The sequence below is a fragment of the Somniosus microcephalus genome, chromosome 5 (genome assembly GCF_052327205.1).
Source record: "Somniosus microcephalus isolate GS21.2 chromosome 5, FLI_Smic_1.0, whole genome shotgun sequence".
NCBI lineage: Eukaryota > Metazoa > Chordata > Chondrichthyes > Squaliformes > Somniosidae > Somniosus > Somniosus microcephalus.
In genome coordinates this window covers 11764610-11787935 of record NC_140991.1, presented here as the reverse complement: position 1 = coordinate 11787935, position 23326 = coordinate 11764610, and the positions used below count along the sequence as shown (strand labels likewise).

The 23326-nt window shown below is 40.6% G+C and overlaps 1 protein-coding gene across 1 annotated transcript in view; it reads right to left on the bottom strand.

Moving 5' to 3' along the window:
• The window catches only part of slc39a4 (solute carrier family 39 member 4), an 83338-nt gene that overhangs the window by 33913 nt on the left and 26099 nt on the right, over nucleotides 1–23326 (bottom strand). Inside the window, exons 3-6 of the mRNA XM_085987321.1 lie at nucleotides 9854–10064; nucleotides 8883–9079; nucleotides 5610–5787; nucleotides 4514–4686 (exon numbers count right to left, since the gene is read on the bottom strand). Coding sequence (XP_085843447.1) covers nucleotides 4514–4686; nucleotides 5610–5787; nucleotides 8883–9079; nucleotides 9854–10064 — 759 coding nt within the window. The remainder of the gene's footprint in view (nucleotides 1–4513; nucleotides 4687–5609; nucleotides 5788–8882; nucleotides 9080–9853; nucleotides 10065–23326) is intronic.

The window sequence follows — 23326 nt, the reverse complement described above, 5'->3', positions numbered from 1 at the left end:
TGATCTTGAAATCTCCACAGATGCGAACCTTCCCCGGTTCCCCCGGCTTGTTGCTCGATGAACGCTTCATGACGGGAACAATGGGCGTGGCCCATTCACTCCAGTCTACCTTAGACAGTACTCCTGAACGTTCTAGCCCTTCCAGCTCAGCTTCCACAGCAGGTTGTATCGCATAAGGTACCGGTCTGGCTTTGAAAAATTTCGGGTTTGCATGTTCTTCAACCTTGATGTTTGCCGTAATTCCTCTCAGTGTTCCCAGTCCCTGTTGAAACACCTCTTTAGCATCGTCCAATATTCTGGACAATCGTTTAGGTTTGACATCTTTTTTACCGGAATCTACCGTTAGTGCTTTTAAGGAATGCCAGTCCATATTTATTTTCCTAATCCACTCCCGTCCCAGTAGTGGTGGACCTCCCTCAGGTAGCACATATAAGTCCATTCCTCGGCTTTCTTTGCCCTTGTGGACCACCTTTACCTCTATCTTCCCGATGGGGTATACTCTTTGCCCCGTGTATGTTTTCAATACAATCTCCGTATCCCGTAGGGGAATGTGTGGGAATAACCTTTTGTAATCTTGCTTATTCATGACAATCAATGCCGATCCAGTGTCCAATTCCATCTTCATTTGGACTCCTGCTATCTGAAGTGTGACCCAAATTGTTTGGAGGTCTGCTTCCTTACCAACATTGTGTACTCTTAGACTACCCAGTTCATTACTGCTGGAGTCTGAATCTGACTTCTGTTCGTTCGAACTGTTCTCTGTCACCTTGTGTACCTTTCTGTACTTTTCCTGCGGTGACTTTTTGTTGCTGGTCTTCTTTCCTGACCGGCATACTTTAGCTATGTGACCAAGCCTGCCACATTTTCTGCATTCCTGATTTTTGAACCAGCACTGGTTCTGATCGTGCGTTGTCTTTCCACAACGATAACATTTTACTGTACCCAAGACCATTTGATTGGTGTTGAGTTCCGGTGACCGTAGCTGCATTTCCGCCGTGCCTCTCGCTGCGGCTTCTTGCGATGCTGCAATAGTGACAGCTTTATCAAGCGTAAGATCATTCTCCTCAAGCAGTCGCTTTTGTGTTCCTTCTTTTAACAATCCACACACAAATTTATCTCTCAGCGCATCTGCTAGTCCTGTTCCAAACTGACAGTACTTCGCTAGCTTATGCAGTTCAATTAAAAATTCAGCGTTGCTTTCGTCTTTCAGCTGCGTTCTTCTGTAAAATTTAAATCGTTCCGCTATCATCAGCGGCGTGGGGTTTAAATGATTTTTCAGGACAGTAACAATATTCGCGAAAGTCTGATCCGCCGGTTTATTTGGTGATAGAAGGTGCTTCAATAGCCCGTATGTCTTCGCACCCATTGAGCTTAATAAGGTTAGTGCTTTCTCATCATCTGGTACCTTATTTGCTTTACAATAAACTTCCATGCATTCTACATATGTGGTCCAATCTTCGATATCACTATCAAAGGTATTAATGCTCCCATGTTTAGGCATCCTTGCAAGTTTTTAAATTTTTCTTTTTTTTTTTCAAAATGGCAGCTTCCCGCACTTGTCTTCTTCCCCCGCCTACTAAAATGTCGGCTTCCCGCGCTTGGCAGTCTTTCCCGTGCTCGTCTCCTTCCCCCCCGCCGACTACAATGGCGGATTCCCGCGTTTGCCTTCTTCCCCCGCTGGCTGCAATGGCGATTGCCGTGCTGCTGCCGTTCTCGCCTCCCCAGCGGTTCTCAATTCCCCGACGCTGCTTTGCCTTGCAGCCCCGCTTGCAGCCCGGTCCTTTACACCGGCTGTGTTTGATTTCTCCGCGGCTCTCGTGCCTTAAGCTGCCCCAGTCGCTGCGCCTCTCGGCCTCGATTGCAGCGCGGCCCTTTTTACCGGCCGTGGTCGAGTTCTCCGCCCTTATTCCTCCATTTTCCCTCCCCTACTCCACAGCCAACGCGGCCGACTTTCTGCTCATGTCGCTGATCGGCTTACCCACCACCGTGGTAGAAGGTATGATCACTGCCTGTCGCTGATGGAGGGCTTCGTGGTCAGATATTTTCTTTTTAACCCGGGTTCTCGATGTCTCCCGTGCGATGGTGCTCAGCAGGATGATGAGGGCGGATGCCTCTTCCCGACGCCCATTCTGAGGACGAAGCTGCCTTGGATGTAAAACTGCCGCAGGGTAAGATCGGACTCGTCGCCACTGTTGAGTCTGTGCGTCCCAGTTATGTTTAGGATCAATCACTGGACACAGACAACAAGAATAACTTTAAACAGGCCTTTACTATTCGGAGGTCAGGGCTGAACTGCCCAGCAAATCCCTACACAACACTTATATACCGGTGTGGTCACCACCGGTATTACAGTATTACAGTATACAGCAGCCAAGAGAAAGTAGTACATCTCTTAAGGTAGTTCTCTTAAGGTGGAACAGGTTACATACACCACAGTATTCATTCATACTGGGGTACAGGACCATTGTTGCTTACAGTCATCTGATACTTCACCCACTGATACTTTTCTTCACGAATGGGCCTAGATAGTGAATATTGCCAGGTTGTTCAAACGTGGAACGTATCACAGACAAACCCCAAACCTTGCCTCACTCGATGTCCACACTAGCACACTTTCTAGCAGGGATCACTGAATTTATATGAGAGAAGCTTTATCTTCCTACAGTTAGTGCTCTTAAAAAAAGATTACAAGTAAATTACCCATGGCATTGCCCATGGTCAGTTGACTGTGGTATTTTTATTATGTGTAATATGGCGATGGAGTTGGAAAGAGCTTCAGAAACTCAGCGCCACATTTTGGTCTGAAACTGCAATAACATTGTTGCAGGCAACTGTTTACATACAGGATTTCCATTCTGTAGGCTGATTGAATGCTGATTCGCGGAATTTCTTCAAGCGAGAGCTGGGGCAGAGATAGAAACATAGAAACATAGAAGATAGGAGCAGGAGTAGGCCATTCGGCCCTTCGAGCCTGCTCCGCCATTCAATGAGATCATGGTTGATCATCCAAATTCAGTACCCGGTACCTGCTTTCTCCCCATATCCCTTGATCCCTTTAGCCTTAAGAAATATATCCAACTCCCTCTTGAATATATTTAATGAATTGGCCTCAACTGCCTTCTGTGGTAGAGAATTCCACAGGTTCACCACTCTCTGGGTGAAGAAATTCCTCCTCATTTCTGTCCTAAATGGCCTACCCCTTATCCTTAGACTGTGACCCCTGGTTCTGGACTCCCCTACCACCAGGAACATCCTTCCTGCATCTAGTCTGTCCAGTCCTGTCAGAATTTTATAAGTTTCAATGAGATCCCCTCTCATTCTTCTAAACTCCAGCGAGTACAAGCCCAATCGACTCAATCTCTCCTCATACGTCATTCCTGCCATCCCAGATATCAGCCTGGTGAATCTTCGCTGAACTCCTTCCATGGCAAGAACATCCTTCTTCAGATAAGGCGACCAAAACTGCACACAATACTTCAGATGTGGTCTCACCAAGGCCCTGTATAACTGCAGCAAGACATCCTTGTTCCTGTACTCAAACCCTCTCGCTACGAAGGCCAACATACCATTTGCCTTCTTAACCGCCTGCTGCACCGGCATGCTTACCTTCAGTGACTGGTGCACAAGGACACCCAGGTCTCGTTGCACTTCCCCTTCTCCCAATCTATTGCCATTCAGATAATAATCTGCCTTCCTGTTTTTGCCACCAAAGTGGATAACCTCACATTTATCCACGTTATATTGCATCTGCCATGCTTCTGCCCAATCACCCAACCTGTCCAAGTCATCCTGGAGTTTCCTCGGCATCCTCCTCACAGCACACACGCCCACCCAGCTTTGTGTCATCTGCAAATTTGGAGATATTACATCTAGTTCCCTTGTCTAGATCATTAATATATATTGTGAATAGCTGGGGTCCTAGGACTGATCCCTCCGGTACCCCACTAGTCACTGCCTGCCACTCGGAAAAAGACCCGTTTATTCCAACTCTTTGCTTTCTGGTGACCTGGTATAAATAGTAGGTACTGCATGATATTTGTCAGGGCCAGAGTGGCCTACTGGATTAGTTTCAATCGGCCAAGAGGGTCGGAGAGGAATTTTCCAAATTTCTTTTCCTTATTGGCCTGGGTTTTTATCTGGTTTTTGGCCTCTCCCAGGAGATGACATGGCTGTCGGGTGGGGAGAGGAGTGTACACATCATGCTACACAAGGCATCATTGTTGTGGGAATGGACCAGTAGGTCTTTTTCAGTCCATCATTGTACGTAAATGTTTACATAGGGGCAGTTTCAATGTTAAATGTTGACATAAAAATGTAATCCAAAATTGTGACAACAGGAATTTGAAGAGGAAATGTGCGAATACACCAGATTTTTAATAATATATAGACGACAGCGATACTTTTCCATTCCTGTCATGCAGTAAGTTTCACTATAGCTTGCAATTTAAATGAAAGCATTTTTTGTTTGTAATATACAAAATATTGAGAGAGAAACGCAGTCAAGTGTGCTCACCGAGGGTATGAGATGTAACACAGCGTCACCAGTTAGAGACCCTACGGCCAGACTTATGAAGGCCTGTATGACATACTGATATGCGTTGATGCAGGTGGTGAATAGCACAATCACAATTCCAAACACGGCACAAAGACTCACGACCAACGTTGCGATCGATGCATAAATATATTCTGGAAAAGAGGAGGCATTTAAAAAAAAAAATTGACTCATGAAAATTAAACATTGGTTGTTCTTATTATTGAGAATGCAATTCTTTTCTTTAAAGATATCTTCTCTCCTCCTTTCATCGGTCTCTCCACAGCATACACCATCCTCATGCCAAGTGAGCAGGCCGAATTACTCCCAAGTCTCTGCCTCTGCCCAAGTCTACGGCATGCAAGAGGTGCTGGGATTTTTCTATCTTCTGTTTCCATGTGGTGACCTACATGGCCTCACCACAATGATGGTGCTTACTTACAACGGAGAGACATGAGACCGAGGACTCACAGAGTGTTTACTCCTTCATTTCTACCAAGCCTTTTATTGTAACCAGAATTTCATTATTAGGACTCATCATTACCTTGAAAACTGAAAAGAAGAAAAAAAGAAAGAACTAGCATTTATATAGCGCCTTTCACAACCTCAGGATGTCCCGGAGTGCTTTATAAGCAATGAAGTGTGGTCACTGTATAATGTAGGGAAATGCGGCAGCCAATTTGTGGACAGCAAGGTCCCACCAACAGCAATGAGATAAATGACCAGATAATCTGATTTTTTTAGGTATTGGTTGAGGCTAAATATTGGCAAGGACGCCAGGGAGAACTCCCTTGCTGTTCTTCGAAATAGCGCCGTGGGATCTTTTACGTCCACCTGAGAGAGCAGACGGGGCCTCGGTTTAATGTCTCATCTGAAAGACAGCACCTCCAACAGTGCAGCACCCCCTCAGTACTGCAGTGGAGTGTCAGCCTAGATTATGTTCTCAACGCTCTGATTCAGAGGCGAGAATGCTGCCACTGGGCCATGGCTGACACCAAACAGTCCAATACACATCACATTATAGAACACTGATATGAGCAAATGCTACAGATGTACATCACATGCTGGAGAACCTTACTTTCTGCAGTGGTCAGCTGAAATTCATTTTGTTCTGTGGCTTGGTGGTTTCTGGTGCAGGCTTGACTCAGAAGCTGCTGGATTAACGCAGGACACAGATGAGCAAACTCACTGCGGGGAATTGTGGCATCGACTGGGATGTGATAGATCGTCATTATTTCACCAGAGCTAAAGCACTTCTACAAACAGAATGCAAAGAAAAAAAAAAGAGTACGGCTGTTAGACGGTGCACTAATGCGTCAATCCTCAATCTAAATTGGGTTTACAGGCTTCCTGTAAATTTTTGGTTTGAGCGAGTTGGCGGAGAGCAGCCTTGAGGCAGTGCTCTACCATAAATGTATTTTGATGCTTTGGCAACATAAGATGTACCTTATCATGCCAATAAAGCGATTTGTATTGTATTGTATTGTATTGAATGCTTTCAGGACAAGTGGATACCATAGGAACATTCAGCCTCTGGAGCCTGTTCTGCCATTCAGTTAGATCATGGCTGATCTGTATCTTACCCGCCTTGGTTCCATAACCCTTAATACCCTTGACAAACAAAAATCTATCAATCTTAGTTTTAAAATTTTCAATTGACCCCAGCCTCAACAGCTCTTTGGGGGAGAGAGTTCCAGATTTCCACCACCCTTTGTGTGAAGAAGTGCTTCCAAATATCATCCCTGAACAGCCTAGCTCTAGAATCATAAAAAGTTACGGCACAGGAGGCCATTCGGCCCATCGTGTCTGTGCCAGCCCAAAAAAGGGCTATCCAGCCTAATCCCACTTTCCAGCTCTTGGTCCTTAGCCTTACAGGTTACGGCGTTTCAAGTGCCTATCCAAGTACTTTTTAAATGTGTTGAGGGTTTCTGCATCTACCACCCCACCACCCTCTGGGTGAAAAAAGTTCTCAACTCCCCTGTAATCCTTCTACCAATCACCTTAAATCTATGCCCCCTTGTTATTGACCTCTTGGCTAGGGGAAATAGGCCCTTCCTATCCATTCTATCTAGGCCCCTCATAATTTTATACACCTCAATTAAATGTCCCGTCAGCCTCCTCTGCTCCAAAGAAAACAACCCCAGCCTATCCAATCTTTCCTCGTAGCTAAAATTCTCCAGTCCTGACAACATCATCGTAAATCTCCTCTGTACCCTCTCTAGTGCAATCACATCCTTCCTGTAATGTGGTGACCAGAACTGCACGCAGTATTCTAGCTGTGGCCTAACTAGTGTTTTATACAGTTCAAGCATAAACCTCCCTGCTCTTGTACTCTATGCCTCGGCTAATAAAGAAAAGTATCCCATATGCCACCTTAACCACCTTATCTACCTGTCCTGGATCTGTGGACATGCACTCTAAGGTCCCTAATTTTAAAGTTATGCCCCCTTGTTCTAGACTCCCCCCACCAGAGGAAATAGTTCCTCTCTATCTACCCTATCAACTCCTTTAAACATCTTAACACCTCAATTAGATCACCCCTTAATCTTCTATACTTAAAAGAATACAAACCTAGTCTATGCAACCAGTCCTCGTAATTTAACCCTTTTAACCCAGGTATCACCCCTCCAAGGCCAATTTAATCTTCCTCAGGTACGATGCGCAGCACTTGAAACATTAGCCTGACTTCTATTTTCGGATGCTGACGGGCCTGACAAGCATTTTCAATTTTGTATTTCAGCTTTCCAGTTCTTGTTTTAGTGGCTTAGATATATTCACTGACCTGTGTGTGGCACTAGCTCTCTTACCCTCCAAATAAGATAAAACATTTTGGTCGGACACTTTTTATTTCTGAAATGCTCTTCTCCTTAAGTCCACAAAACCGTATTATAATACTGCTCTGCCCAAGGTCCCTGTGTTGGTTATTTAGCATCTGGATCATGGCGCAAGATTCTTGACTCGGGCCAAAATCTTCCATATAAAACGATAAAACTTGTCACAGCCCACATTGTACATCACAGTAATGTCTGCCCCTTAAACCTAAGGTGCCTGAAATTGCTCTTAGCACACATACACAGAACGTATTAAATGGGGATTCATTATTTCCCCTGCTTTTTTTAAATGAAGTTTTAGGAGTATTCTATTCTCTCGCTGCAGGATTGGGGGTGTGCTAACTAATGCACAATCAGAATGCACCTGCACTGATGCTGCTTGCTAAGCTGCTAGCTGTGTGCTTAAAGAGTTCAGATCCACAAAGGTTTGCCCACGCTGCTGGGTAGCATGCATGCCTCCAAAGCTCTGGCTGAGGTAAAACTGTAGGAAACCGGAAGAGGGTCATTTTTAAACATCAACTCCTGAGCAGTAACCTGGGGTGGTGGTGGGGGGACAGATCACACACCCATTGTAGAACCTAGGACCTTTTGGTTGTTACAAACTTTTAAATTTATTTTGTTTGATACAAGATGACATGAATCTTGTCATTCATGTGAAAATGACTTATGTAATAATACTGGGCGGCCTGCTGCTGGCTCTGTCCAGGGAGAGTATAAATACTCGGGCATGGGCCCAGCTTGCTCAGGACATTCTTTAACAGGAACTAGTGAAGGACACAACTAGATCTCCATGTTGAAAAACAGTTGGTTAAAGCCTTGTTTAATACTTAGACCAAGTGCCTAGTAGTTTTCTTACGTCACAAGATGTACTGATGAATGAAGTAATGAGATGAGTGAGCGTATACAAAGAAATGCAGGGGTTTGTTTAAAAATGGCAAATGAGAGTCGTGTCAGGCCTGTGTGAGCACTGTAATCATGATGATGTGTGCCAATATCCTTGAACTTGCATTAGTGGTAGCCAGCTCATTCAGTAATTCAATTAAAATGAATCTGTACACTAACGTAAGCAATAACTGTTTACCACAGCAATTTTGGTGGCGAGTGAGTGCACCATAGATAGCAGCAATCTATGCTGTATTCACTCTCCCATCCCATAGACCTCACTTGATGTGTACACATGCATTTCCAGCAAATGTCGTTGGATAGTGATCAGGGTGGAAATCCTGGCTAAAGTTTCCTCTTCTCAACCCAGAGACACTGGGACCAATTGTAGCACCCCTTACCACTGCCCTGGTTCAGGTCTTGTGACTCAACCTAGGCCAGATATTGAAACTTGAGCTTTCCTGGTCCATATGGCTCACGTACTCAATCCATAAACCAGCTGCACCATGCCCACTATGTCTGATTTCAAAGAAACGTGGAATCATCTTGCTGAGCCCTGAAACAATTTTGTCTACATTTCCTGACTGATCTGTAACAGCGATTGATAAAGAGAATGGCTGAAAGGACTGAAGCATTACCATGTCCCAGCTACTGGCAGTCACGTTGGCGTCCTCCTTCTCCAGACCTCCCGTTGTCAGCAGGTCGAGCCGGTGGCCATGCTCGTTCTCGTGCCCGTGATCTTGCTCATTATCGTCCTCATGCCCATGTTCCTGCCCGTTAACCATCTCATATTTATTATCAGCCAGACCAATTTTATCCATTAAGTCTTCAAGATCTGAAATGAAACAAAGAAATAAGGATTGGCATTTATATAGCGCCGTTCACAGCCTACTAAAGTGCATCACAACCAAATAATTACTTTTTGAAGTGTAGTCACTGCTGTAATGTAGGAAACACGGCAAACAGAATCGCGCACAGTAAGGTCCCATAACCAGCAATGAGATAAATGACCAGATAAACAGTTTTAGTGATATTGGTTAAGGGATAAATATTGAGCAGGACAGGAAATGTCAATATATTATTTAAGGAACTGGGAATGGAAGTCGATGCTAAATAATTAAACCACAGCACTTAGAAAAAGTAACACATCTTAACCATTTAATTGTGAACATGTCACTATTCCAGGCATGTATTGATATAATTACAACATGCGTCTGAAGGACAAAATGTTTTAATTTGTGAAACAATTATTACTTCCAAATGAAAGTCACATTGTCAACTTATTGCTCTGAAAAGGAGTTCCTCTATCTCAAATCTGCCCCACCTCCCGCCAGAACAGCTGGAGATGGTGGTGTTCCCATGCACCTGCTGCCCTTGTCCTTCTAGGTGGTGGAGGTTGACCTCCTGGCACACAAAATTCCGTTCCCAACCGCCAGCCACCTCATCACTGCGGGAGTCCGCGCTGCCACATGCAAATGAGGCCCAGCCAATTTTAACGCTCTGAATTCTGCTTACAGTCGCACCGCCCGACTCAGCCCCGCACCCCCACGCACCAATCCCGCTCCTGCCACTAACTAACCAAAACCTGACTCGAGAATATTATCCTTGCCTGTTCTGGTGATGTTCCCTGATTCATTATGGTATGTGTGAAAGATAAAATCGAGAAAGTACTCAGGTCCTGGCAGTAAGTGTCGGAGTATGCAGTCCCCTTGGAGGACATGGTAAAGCACAATAGCAGAAAAGTGGGTGATGTCATCTTCTGTCATTCCATTAGAGCCCAATTCACACTCTTCTACGATTTGAGTCACATCGACACAGGGCTGCAGAGAGGAATAAATTAATTACCAAATATAACTAGTAACTAACCATTCTGGTAATTATTTACACCTCTTATGTACCATTCTTTTGTTTCTATACTAGTCTCATTATCACCTAATTTTGCCTTGCTCCATCATCACTTGCTGACACGAATCAAAAACACAATCTCAGCATTTGGACAGCTTACAAACGGGTGTTTCTGCGGCCACAGACGTGACTCCAGGATGGCATGTTGCCCCCCTGGTGCCAGTGTCAAGGATGTCACTGAGCAGCTGCAGGACATTCTGAGGGGGGAGGGTGAACAGCCAGAGGTCGTGGTCCACATCAGTATCAACGACATAGGTAGAAAGAGGGATGAGGTCCTGCAGACAGATTTCAGGGAGCTAGGAAAGAGATTAAAAAGCAGGACCTCAAAGATAGTAGTCTCCAGATTACTCCAAGTGCCACGAGCTAGTGAGTATAGAAATAGGAGGATAGAGCAGATGAATGCGTGGCTGGAGAGATGCTGCAGGAGGGAGGGCTTCAGATTCCTGGGACATTGGGATCAATTCTGGGAGAGATGGGACCTGTACTGGCCATAAGGTTGCACCTCAACAGAGCCGGGACCAATATCCTTGTGGGGGGGTTGCTAGTGATGTTGGGGTGGGTTTAAACTAATTTGGCAAGGGGATGGGCACCAGGATGTAGTATTAGAAAGGAGAAATAAGGTGTATAAAGGATTGGGAGAGACATATAGCACTAGAGTAAGAAATGGTACGGTATTAGGTGGGGTCAGACTATGAGAGAATACAAGAAGGTCTAAGACAGGTTTACAGTGCATGTGTGTAAATGCACGAAGCGTGGTAAAGGTTGGTGAGCTGCAGGCACAAATAGCCTCATGGGAATATGACGTTGTGGCAATAACGGAGACCTGGCCCAAAAAAGGGTAGGATTGGGTACTAAATATTCCTGGATATAAGGTGTTCAGGAAAGATAGGGAAGGAAAGAAAGGAGGTGGGGTGGCAGTATTGATTAAGGAGGATATTACAGTGGTGGAGAGAGAGGATGTCCTGGAGGGGTCAAGGACAGAATCTATCTGGTTAGAGTTAAGAAACAACAGAGGTGCCATTACACGACTAGGTGTATTCAATAGGCCACCCAGTAGTGGGAAGGATATAGAGGAGCAAATTTGCAGGGAAATTACAGAGAGGTGCAAGAACTATAGAGGAGTGATAATGGGGGACTTCAACTATCCTAATACAGACTGGGATAGTAATAGTGTAAAGGGCAGAGAGGGGAAGAATATCTGAAGTGTGTTCAGGAGAACTTTCTTGATCAGTGCATTTCTGGCCCAACAAGGAAGGAAGCATTGTTGGATCTGGTTCTGGGAAATGAGGTGGGTCAAGTGGAGCAAGTCTCAGTAGGGCAACATTTAGGGAACAGTGATCATAGTATCATAAGGTTTAGATTAGCTATGGAAAAGGACGGAGCAATCTAGAGTAAAAATACTTAATTGGAGGAAGGCAAATTTCAGTGTGTTGAGAATGGATCTGGCCCGGGTAAATTGGAATCAATGATTGGCAGGCAAAACCATAATCAAACAATGGACTGCCTTTAAAGAGGAGATGGTTCGGGTACCATCGAGGTACATTCCCACGAGGGGGAAAGGTAGGGCAACCAAAGTCAGAGCTCCCTGGATGACAAAAGAGATAGAGAGTAAAATTAAGCAGAAAAAGGGGGCCTATGACATGTCAGGTTGAAAATACAAGTGAGAACCAGGCTGAATATAGAAAGTTCAGAGGGGAAGTAAAAAAGGAACTAAGAGGGGCAAAGAGAGAGTATGAGAATAGATTAAGTAAATGAGGAAATGAGTAAAAACATAGAATAATAATCATGGGGGATTTCAACTACCCCGATATTAATTGGACAGAAGAGGCAGGTAAAGGGGATAAGGGAATGGAGTTCCGACAATGTGTACAGGACCCCTTTCTAACCCAATATGTAAAAAGCCCAACAAGGGAGGTTTTGCTATTGGATCTAGTAATGGGGCATGAACCAGAGCAGATAAGAGAAGTAAAGGTAGGCGAACATATAGGCAATAGTGACCATAATATAATACGCTTTAAGATGTTAATTGAGAAGGACATAAGTATGACGAAAACCAGGTTAATAGACAGCAGAGGATTGCATGATAAGAGAGAATATGAAAAGATTAGGGAGAAGACAAAAAACAATTAGGGAGGCAGAGAGTGACTATGAAATTAAATTATACAAGGAACATAAAACATAAAAGAATCTACGGAAGAGATAGGAGAGTCATTACTACGCATATTTAATAATTCATTAGAAAAAGGTATAGTGCCAGAGGACTGGCGGTTGGCTAAAGTAACACCGATATTTAAGAAGGGGGATAGAACATGTCCAGGGAATTATAGACCAGTCAGCTTAACATAGGTGGTAGGAAAAATAATGGGATCCCTGCTAAAGGAGAAAATAGAAGAATATCTAGAAACCAAAAATATAATAATGAATAGTCAACATGGATTTCAAAAGGGAAAGTCTTGCTTGACCAACCTTATTGAATTTTTTGAAGGAGTAACAGAGAGAGTAGACAATGGTAATGCAGAAGATGTAATTTATCTGGATTTTCAAAAGGCCTTCGATAAGGCACCCCATAATAGACTGATGAACAAGGTCAGAGAATGCGGAGTCAGGGGACAAGTTGCAGAATGGATTGCTGGCTGGCTTCAGGACAGCTATTCACAGTGGCAGAAGGTGGGTATTGGTGTTCCACAAGGATCGGTGCTGGGACCACTGCTGTTCACCTCTCTATGTTAATGTCTGTATTACTAACACTCACCTGTACACCTCTCTATGTTAATGTCTGTATTACTAAAACTCACCTGTACACCTCTCTATGTTAATGTCTGTATTACTAACTCTCACCTGTACACCTCTCTATGTTAATGTCTGTATTACTAACTCTCACCTGTACACCTCTCTATGTTAATGTCTGTATTACTAACTCTCACCTGTACACCTCTCTATGTTAATGTCTGTATGACTAACTCTCACCTGTACACCTCTCTATGTTAATGTCTGTATTACTAACTCTCACCTGTACACCTCTCTAAGTTAATGTCTGTATTACTAACTCTCACCTGTACACCTCTCTATGTTAATGTCTGTATTACTAACTCTCACCTGTACACCTCTCTATGTTAATGTCTATATTACTAACACTCACCTGTACACCTCTCTATGTTAATGTCTATATTACTAACTCTCACCTGTACACCCCTCCATGTTAATGTCTGTATTACTAACTCTCACCTGTACACCTCTCAATGTTAATGTCTGTATTACTAACACTCACCTGTACACCTCTCTATGTTATTGTCTGTATTACTAACTCTCACCTGTACACCTCTCTATGTTAATGTCTGTATTACTAACTCTCACCTGCACACCTCTCTATGTTAATGTCTATATTACTAACTCTCACCTGTACACCTCTCTATGTTAATGTCTATATTACTAACTCTCACCTGTACACCTCTCTATGTTAATGTCTATATTACTAACTCTCACCTGTACACTTCTCTATGTTAATGTCTATATTACGAACTCTCACCTGTACACCTCTCTATGTTAATGTCTGTATTACTAACACTCACCTGTACACCTCTCTATGTTAATGTCTGTATTACTAACTCTCACCTGTACACCTCTCTATGTTAATGTCTATATTACTAACTCTCACCTGTACACCTCTCTATGTTAATGTCTATATTACTAACTCTCACCTGTACACCTCTCTATGTTAATGTCTATATTACTAACTCTCACCTGTACACCTCTCTATGTTAATGTCTATATTACTAACTCTCACCTGTACACCTCTCTATGTTAATGTCTATATTACTAACTCTCACCTGTACACCTCTCTATGTTAATGTCTGTATTACTAACAGTCACCTGTACACCTCTCTATGTTAATGTCTGTATAACTAACACTCACCTGTACACCCCTCCATGTTAATGTCTGTATTACTAACTCTCACCTGTACACCTCTCTATGTTAATGTCTATATTACTAACACTCACCTGTACACCTCTCCATGTTAATGTCTATATTACTAACTCTCACCTGTACACCTCTCTATGTTAATGTCTGTATTACTAACACTCACCTGTACACCTCTCTATGTTAATGGCTATATTACTAACTCTCACCTGTACACCTCTCTATGTTAATGTCTATATTACTAACACTCACCTGTGCACCTCCCTATGTTAATGGCTATATTACTAACTCTCACCTGTACACCTCTCTATGTTAATGTCTGTATTACTAACTCTCACCTGTACACCTCTCTATGTTAATGTCTATATTACTAACTCTCAACTGTACACCTCTCTATGTTAATGTCTATATTATTAACTCTCACCTGCACACCTCTCTATGTTAATGTCTATATTACTAACTCTCACCTGTATACCTCTCTATGTTAATGTCTGTATTACTAACTCTCACCTGTACACCTCTCTATGTTAATGTCTACATTACTAACTCTCACCTGTCACCTCTCTATTTAAATGTCTATATTACTAACACTCACCTGTACACCTCTCTATGTTAATGTCTATATTACTAACACTCACCTGTACACCTCTCTATGTTAATGTCTGTATTACTAACACTCACCTGTACACCTCTCTATGTTAATGTCTATATTACTAACTCTCACCTGTACACCTCTCGATGTTAATGTCTGTAATACTAACTCTCATCTGTACACCTCTCTATGTTAATGCCTATATTACTAACTCTCACCTGTACACCTCTCTATGTTAATGTCTGTATTACTAACTCTCACCTGTACACCTCTCTATGTTAATGTCTATATTACTAACACTCACCTGTACACCTCTCCATGTTAATGTCTATATTACTAACTCTCACCTGTACACCTCTCTATGTTAATGTCTGTATTACTAACACTCACCTGTACACCTCTCTATGTTAATGGCTATATTACTAACTCTCACCTGTACACCTCTCTATGTTAATGTCTATATTACTAACACTCACCTGTGCACCTCCCTATGTTAATGGCTATATTACTAACTCTCACCTGTACACCTCTCTATGTTAATGTCTGTATTACTAACTCTCACCTGTACACCTCTCTATGTTAATGTCTATATTACTAACTCTCAACTGTACACCTCTCTATGTTAATGTCTATATTATTAACTCTCACCTGCACACCTCTCTATGTTAATGTCTATATTACTAACTCTCACCTGTATACCTCTCTATGTTAATGTCTGTATTACTAACTCTCACCTGTACACCTCTCTATGTTAATGTCTACATTACTAACTCTCACCTGTCACCTCTCTATTTAAATGTCTATATTACTAACACTCACCTGTACACCTCTCTATGTTAATGTCTATATTACTAACACTCACCTGTACACCTCTCTATGTTAATGTCTGTATTACTAACACTCACCTGTACACCTCTCTATGTTAATGTCTATATTACTAACTCTCACCTGTACACCTCTCGATGTTAATGTCTGTAATACTAACTCTCATCTGTACACCTCTCTATGTTAATGCCTATATTACTAACTCTCACCTGTACACCTCTCTATGTTAATGTCTATATTACTAACTCTCACCTGTACACCTCTCTATGTTAATGTCTGTAATACTAACTCTCACCTGTACACCTCTCTATGTTAATGTCTATATTACTAACACTCACCTGTACACCTCTCTATGTTAATGTCTATACTACTAACTCTCACCTGTACACCTCTCTATGTTAATGTCTATATTACTAACTCTCACCTGTACACCTCTCTATGTTAATGTCTATATTACTAACTCTCAACTGCACACCTCTCTATGTTAATGTCTGTATTACTAACTCTCACCTGTACACCTCTCTATGTTAATGTCTATATTGCTAACTCTCACCTGTACACCTCTCTATGTTAATGTCTATATTACTAACTCTCACCTGTACACCTCTCTATGTTAATGTCTGTATTACGAACACTCACCTGTACACCTCTCTATGTTAATGTCTGTATTACTAACACTCACCTGTACACCCCTCCATGTTAATGTCTGTATTACTAACTCTCACCTGTACACCTCTCTATGTTAATGTCTATATTACTAACACTCACCTGTACACCTCTCCATGTTAATGTCTATATTACTAACTCTCACCTGTACACCTCTCTATGTTAATGGCTATATTACTAACTCTCACCTGTACACCTCTCCATGTTAATGTCTGTATTACTAACTCTCACCTGTACACCTCTCTATGTTAATGTCTATATTACTAACTCTCAACTGTACACCTCTCTATGTTAATGTCTATATTATTAACTCTCACCTGTACACCTCTCTATGTTAATGTCTATATTACTAACTCTCACCTGTATACCTCTCTATGTTAATGTCTGTATTACTAACTCTCACCTGTACACCTCTCTATGTTAATGTCTATATTACTAACTCTCACCTGTCACCTCTCTATGTAAATGTCTATACTACTAACACTCACCTGTACACCTCTCTATGTTAATGTCTATATTACTAACACTCACCTGTACACCTCTCTATGTTAATGTCTGTATTACTAACACTCACCTGTACACCTCTCTATGTTAATGTCTATATTACTAACTCTCACCTGTACACCTCTCGATGTTAATGTCTGTAATACTAACTCTCATCTGTACACCCCTCTATGTTAATGTCTATATTACTAACTCTCACCTGTACACCTCTCTATGTTAATGTCTATATTACTGACACTCACCTGTACACCTCTCTATGTTATTGTCTATATTACTAACTCTCACCTGTACACCTCTCTATGTTAATGTCTGTAATACTAACTCTCACCTGTACACCTCTCTATGTTAATGTCTATATTACTAACACTCACCTGTACACCTCTCTATGTTAATGTCTATATTACTAACTCTCACCTGTACACCTCTCTATGTTAATGTCTATATTACTAACTCTCACCTGTACACCTCTCTATGTTAATGTCTATATTACTAACTCTCAACTGTACACCTCTCTATGTTAATGCCGATATTACTAACTCTCACCTGTACACCTCTCTGTTAATGTCTATATTATTAAATCTCACCTGTACACCTCTCTATGTTAATGTCTATATTACTAACTCTCACCTGTACACCTCTCTATGTTAATGTCTATATGACTAACACTCACCTGTACACCTCTCTATGTTAATGTCTATATTACTAACTCTCACCTGTACACCTCTCTATGTTAATGTCTGTATTACTAAATCTCACCTGTACACCTCTCTATGTTAATGTCTATATTACTAACACTCACCTGTACACCTCTCTATGTTAATGTCTATATTACTAACTCTCACCTGTACACCTCTCTATGTTAATGTCTATATTACTAACTCTCAACTGTACACCTCTCTATTTTAATGTCTATATTACTAACTCTCACCTGTACACCTCTCTATTTTGATGTCTGTATTACTAACTCTCACCTGTACACCTCCCTATGTTAATGTCTGTATTACTAACACTCACCTGTACACCTCTCTATGTTAATGGCTATATTACTAACTCTCACCTGTACACCTCTCTATGTTAATGGCTATATTACTAACTCTCACCTGTACACCTCTCTATGTTAATGTCTGTATTACTAACACTCACCTGTACACCTCTCTATGTTAATGGCTATATTACTAACTCTCACCTGTACACCTCTCTATGTTAATGTCTATATTACTAACACTCACCTGTACACCTCTCTATGTTAATGGCTATATTACTAACTCTCACCTGTACACCTCTCTATGTTCATGTCTGTATTACTAACTCTCACCTGTACACCTCTCTATGTTAATGTCTATATTACTAACTCTCACCTGTACACCTCTCTGTTAATGTCTGTATTACTAACTCTCACCTGTACATCTCTCTATGTTGATGTCTGTATTACTAACACTCACCTGTACACCTCTCTATGTTAATGTCTGTAATACTAACTCTCACCTGTACACCTCTCTATGTTAATGTCTGTAATACTAACTCTCACCTGTACACCTCTCTATGTTAATGTCTATATTACTAACTCTCACCTGTACACCTCTCTATGTTAATGTCTATATTACTAACACTCACCTGTACACCTCTCTATGTTAATGTCTATATTACTAACTCTCACCTGTACACCTCTCTATGTTAATGTCTATATTACTAACTCTCACCTGTACACCTCTCTATGTTAATGTCTGTATTACTAACACTCACCTGTACACCTCTCTATGTTAATGGCTATATTACTAACTCTCACCTGTACACCTCTCTATGTTAATGTCTATATTACTAACACTCACCTGTACACCTCCCTATGTTAATGGTTATATTACTAACTCTCACCTGTACACCTCTCTATGTTAATGTCTGTATTACTAACTCTCACCTGTACACCTCTCTATGTTAATGTCTATATTACTAACTCTCAACTGTACACCTCTCTATGTTAATGTCTATATTATTAACTCTCACCTGTACACCTCTCTATGTTAATGTCTATATTACTAACTCTCACCTGTATACCTCTCTATGTTAATGTCTGTATTACTAACTCTCAGCTGTACACCTCTCTATGTTAATGTCTATATTACTAACTCTCACCTGTCACCTCTCTATGTAAATGTCTATATTACTAACACTCACCTGTACACCTCTCTATGTTAATGTCTATATTACTAACACTCACCTGTACACCTCTCTATGTTAATGTCTGTATTACTAACACTCACCTGTACACCTCTCTATGTTAATGGCTATATTACTAACTCTCACCTGTACACCTCTCTATGTTAATGTCTGTAATACTAACTCTCATCTGTACACCTCTCTATGTTAATGTCTATATTACTAACTCTCACCTGTACACCTCTCTATGTTAATGTCTATATTACTAACACTCACCTGTACACCTCTCTATGTTATTGTCTATATTACTAACTCTCACCTGTACACCTCTCTATGTTAATGTCTGCAATACTAACTCTCACCTGTACACCTCTCTATGTTAATGTCTATATTACTAACACTCACCTGTACACCTCTCTATGTTAATGTCTATATTACTAACTCTCACCTGTACACCTCTCTATGTTAATGTCTATATTACTAACTCTCACCTGTACACCTCTCTATGTTAATGTCTATATTACTAACTCTCAACTGTACACCTCTCTATGTTAATGCCGATATTACTAACTCTCACCTGTACACCTCTCTGTTAATGTCTATATTATTAACTCTCACCTGTACACCTCTCTACGTTAATGTCTATATTACTAACTCTCACCTGTACACCTCTCTATGTTAATGTCTATATTACTAACACTCACCTGTACACCTCTCTATGTTAATGTCTATATTACTAACACTCACCTGTACACGTCTCTATGTTAATGTCTGTATTACTAACACTCACCTGTACACCTCTCTATGTTAATGTCTATATTACTAACACTCACCTGTACACCTCTCTATGTTAATGTCTATATTACTAACTCTCACCTGTACACCTCTCTATGTTAATGTCTGTATTACTAACTCTCACCTGTACACCTCTCTATGTTAATGTCTATATTACTAACACTCACCTGTACACCTCTCTATGTTAATGTCTATATTACTAACTCTCACCTGTACACCTCTCTATGTTAATGTCTATATTACTAACTCTCAACTGTACACCTCTCTATTTTAATGTCTATATTACTAACTCTCACCTGTACACCTCTCTATTTTGATGTCTGTATTACTAACACTCACCTGTACACTTCTCTATGTTAATGTCTGTAATACTAACTCTCACCTGTACACCTCTCTGTTAATGTCTGTATTACTAACACTCACCTGCACACCTCTCTATGTTAATGTCTATATTACTAACACTCACCTGTACACCTCTCTATGTTAATGTCTTTATTACTAACTCTCACCTGTACACCTCTCTATGTTAATGTCTGTATTACTAACTCTCACCTGTACACCTCTCTATGTTAATGTCTGTAATACTAACTCTCACCTGTACACTTCTCTATGTTAATGTCTGTAATACTAACTCTCACCTGTACACCTCTCTATGTTAATGTCTATATTACTAACACTCACCTGTACACCTCTCTATGTTAATGGCTATATTACTAACTCTCACCTGTACACCTCTCTATGTTAATGTCTGTATTACTAACTCTCACCTGTACACCTCTCTATGTTAATGTCTATATTACTAACTCTCACCTGTACACCTCTCTGTTAATGTCTGTATTACTAACTCTCACCTGTACACCTCTCTATGTTGATGTCTGTATTACTAACTCTCACCTGTACACCTCTCTATGTTAATGTCTATATTACTAACTCTCACCTGTACACCTCTCTGTTAATGTCTGTATTACTAACTCTCACCTGTACACCTCTCTATGTTGATGTCTGTATTACTAACACTCACCTGTACACCTCTCTATGTTAATGTCTGTAATACTAACTCTCACCTGTACACCTCTCTATGTTAATGTCTGTAATACTAACTCTCACCTGTACACCTCTCTATTTTAATGTCTATATTACTAAAACTCACCTGTACACCTCTCTATGTAAATGTCTATATTACTAACTCTCACCTGTACACCTCTCTATGTTAATGTCTATATTACTAACACTCACCTGTACACCTCTCTATGTTAATGTCTATATTACTAAATCTCACCTGTACACCTCTCTGTTAATGTCTATATTACTAACTCTCACCTGTACACCTCTCTATGTTAATGTCTATATTACTAACTCTCAGCTGTACACCTCTCTATGTTAATGTCTATATTACTAACTCTCACCTGTCACCTCTCTATGTAAATGTCTATATTACTAACACTCACCTGTACACCTCTCTATATTAATGTCTACATTATTAACACTCACCTGTACACCTCTCTATGTTAATGTCTGTATTACTAACACTCACATGTACACCTCTCTATGTTAATGTCTATATTACTAACACTCACCTGTACACCTCTCTATGTTAATGTCTATATTACTAACTCTCACCTGTACACCTCTCTATGTTAATGTCTGTATTACTAACTCTCACCTGTACACCTCTCTATGTTAATGTCTATATTACTAACTCTCACCTGTACACCTCTCTATGTTAATGTCTATATTACTAACACTCACCTGTACACCTCTCTATGTTAATGTCTATATTACTAACTCTCACCTGTACACCTCTCTATGTTAATGTCTATATTACTAACTCTCAACTGTACACCTCTCTATTTTAATGTCTATATTACTAACTCTCACCTGTACACCTCTCTATTTTGATGTCTGTATTACTAACACTCACCTGTACACTTCTCTATGTTAATGTCTGTAATACTAACTCTCACCTGTACACCTCTCTGTTAATGTCTGTATTACTAACACTCACCTGTACACCTCTCTATGTTAATGTCTATATTACTAACACTCACCTGTACACCTCTCTATGTTAATGTCTTTATTACTAACTCTCACCTGTACACCTCTCTATGTTAATGTCTGTATTACTAACTCTCACCTGTACACCTCTCTATGTTAATGTCTGTAATACTAACTCTCACCTGTACACTTCTCTATGTTAATGTCTGTAATACTAACTCTCACCTGTACACCTCTCTATGTTAATGGCTATATTACTAACTCTCACCTGTACACCTCTCTATGTTAATGTCTATATTACTAACTCTCACCTGTACACCTCTCTGTTAATGTCTGTATTACTAACTCTCACCTGTACACCTCTCTATGTTGATGTCTGTATTACTAACTCTCACCTGTACACCTCTCTATGTTAATGTCTGTAATACTAACTCTCACCTGTACACCTCTCTATTTTAATGTCTATATTACTAAAACTCACCTGTACACCTCTCTATGTTAATGTCTATATTACTAACTCTCACCTGTACACCTCTCTATGTTAATGTCTATATTACTAACACTCACCTGTACACCTCTCTATGTTAATGTCTATATTACTAAATCTCACCTGTACACCTCTCTATGTTAATGTCTATATTACTAACTCTCACCTGTATACCTCTCTATGTTAATGTCTATATTACTAACTCTCAACTGTACACCTCTCTATTTTAATGTCTATATTACTAACTCTCACCTGTACACCTCTCTATTTTGATGTCTGTATTACTAACACTCACCTGTACACACCTCTATGTTAATGTCTGTAATACTAACTCTCACCTGTACACCTCTCTATGTTAATGTCTGTAATACTAACTCTCACCTGTACACCTCTCTATTTTAATGTCTATATTACTAAAACTCACCTGTACACCTCTCTATGTTAATGTCTGTAATACTAACTCTCACCTGTACACCTCTCTATGTTAATGTCTGTAATACTAACTCTCACCTGTACACCTCTCTATTTTAATGTCTATATTACTAACTCTCACCTGTACACCTCTCTATGTTAATGTCTATATTACTAACTCTCAGCTGTACACCTCTCTATGTTAATGTCTATATTACTAACTCTCACCTGTCACCTCTCTATGTAAATGTCTATATTACTGACACTCACCTGTACACCTCTCTATGTTAATGTCTGTATTACTAACACTCACATGTACACCTCTCTATGTTAATGTCTATATTACTAACTCTCACCTGTACACCTCTCTATGTTAATGTCTGTATTACTAACTCTCACCTGTACACCTCTCTATGTTAATGTCTATATTACTAACTCTCACCTGTACACCTCTCTGTTAATGTCTATATTATTAACTCTCACCTGTACACCTCTCTGTTAATGTCTATATTATTAACTCTCACCTGTACACCTCTCTATGTTAATGTCTATTTTACTAACTCTCACCTGTACACCTCTCTATGTTAATGTCTATATTACTAACTCTCACCTGTACACCTCTCTATGTTAATGTCTATATTACTAACTCTCACCTGTACACCTCTCTATGTTAATGTCTATATTACTAACTCTCACCTGTACACCTCTCTATGTTAATGTCTATATTACTAACTCTCACCTGTACACCTCTCTATGTTAATGTCTATATTACTAACTCTCACCTGTACACCTCTCTATGTTAATGTCTATATTACTAACTCTCACCTGT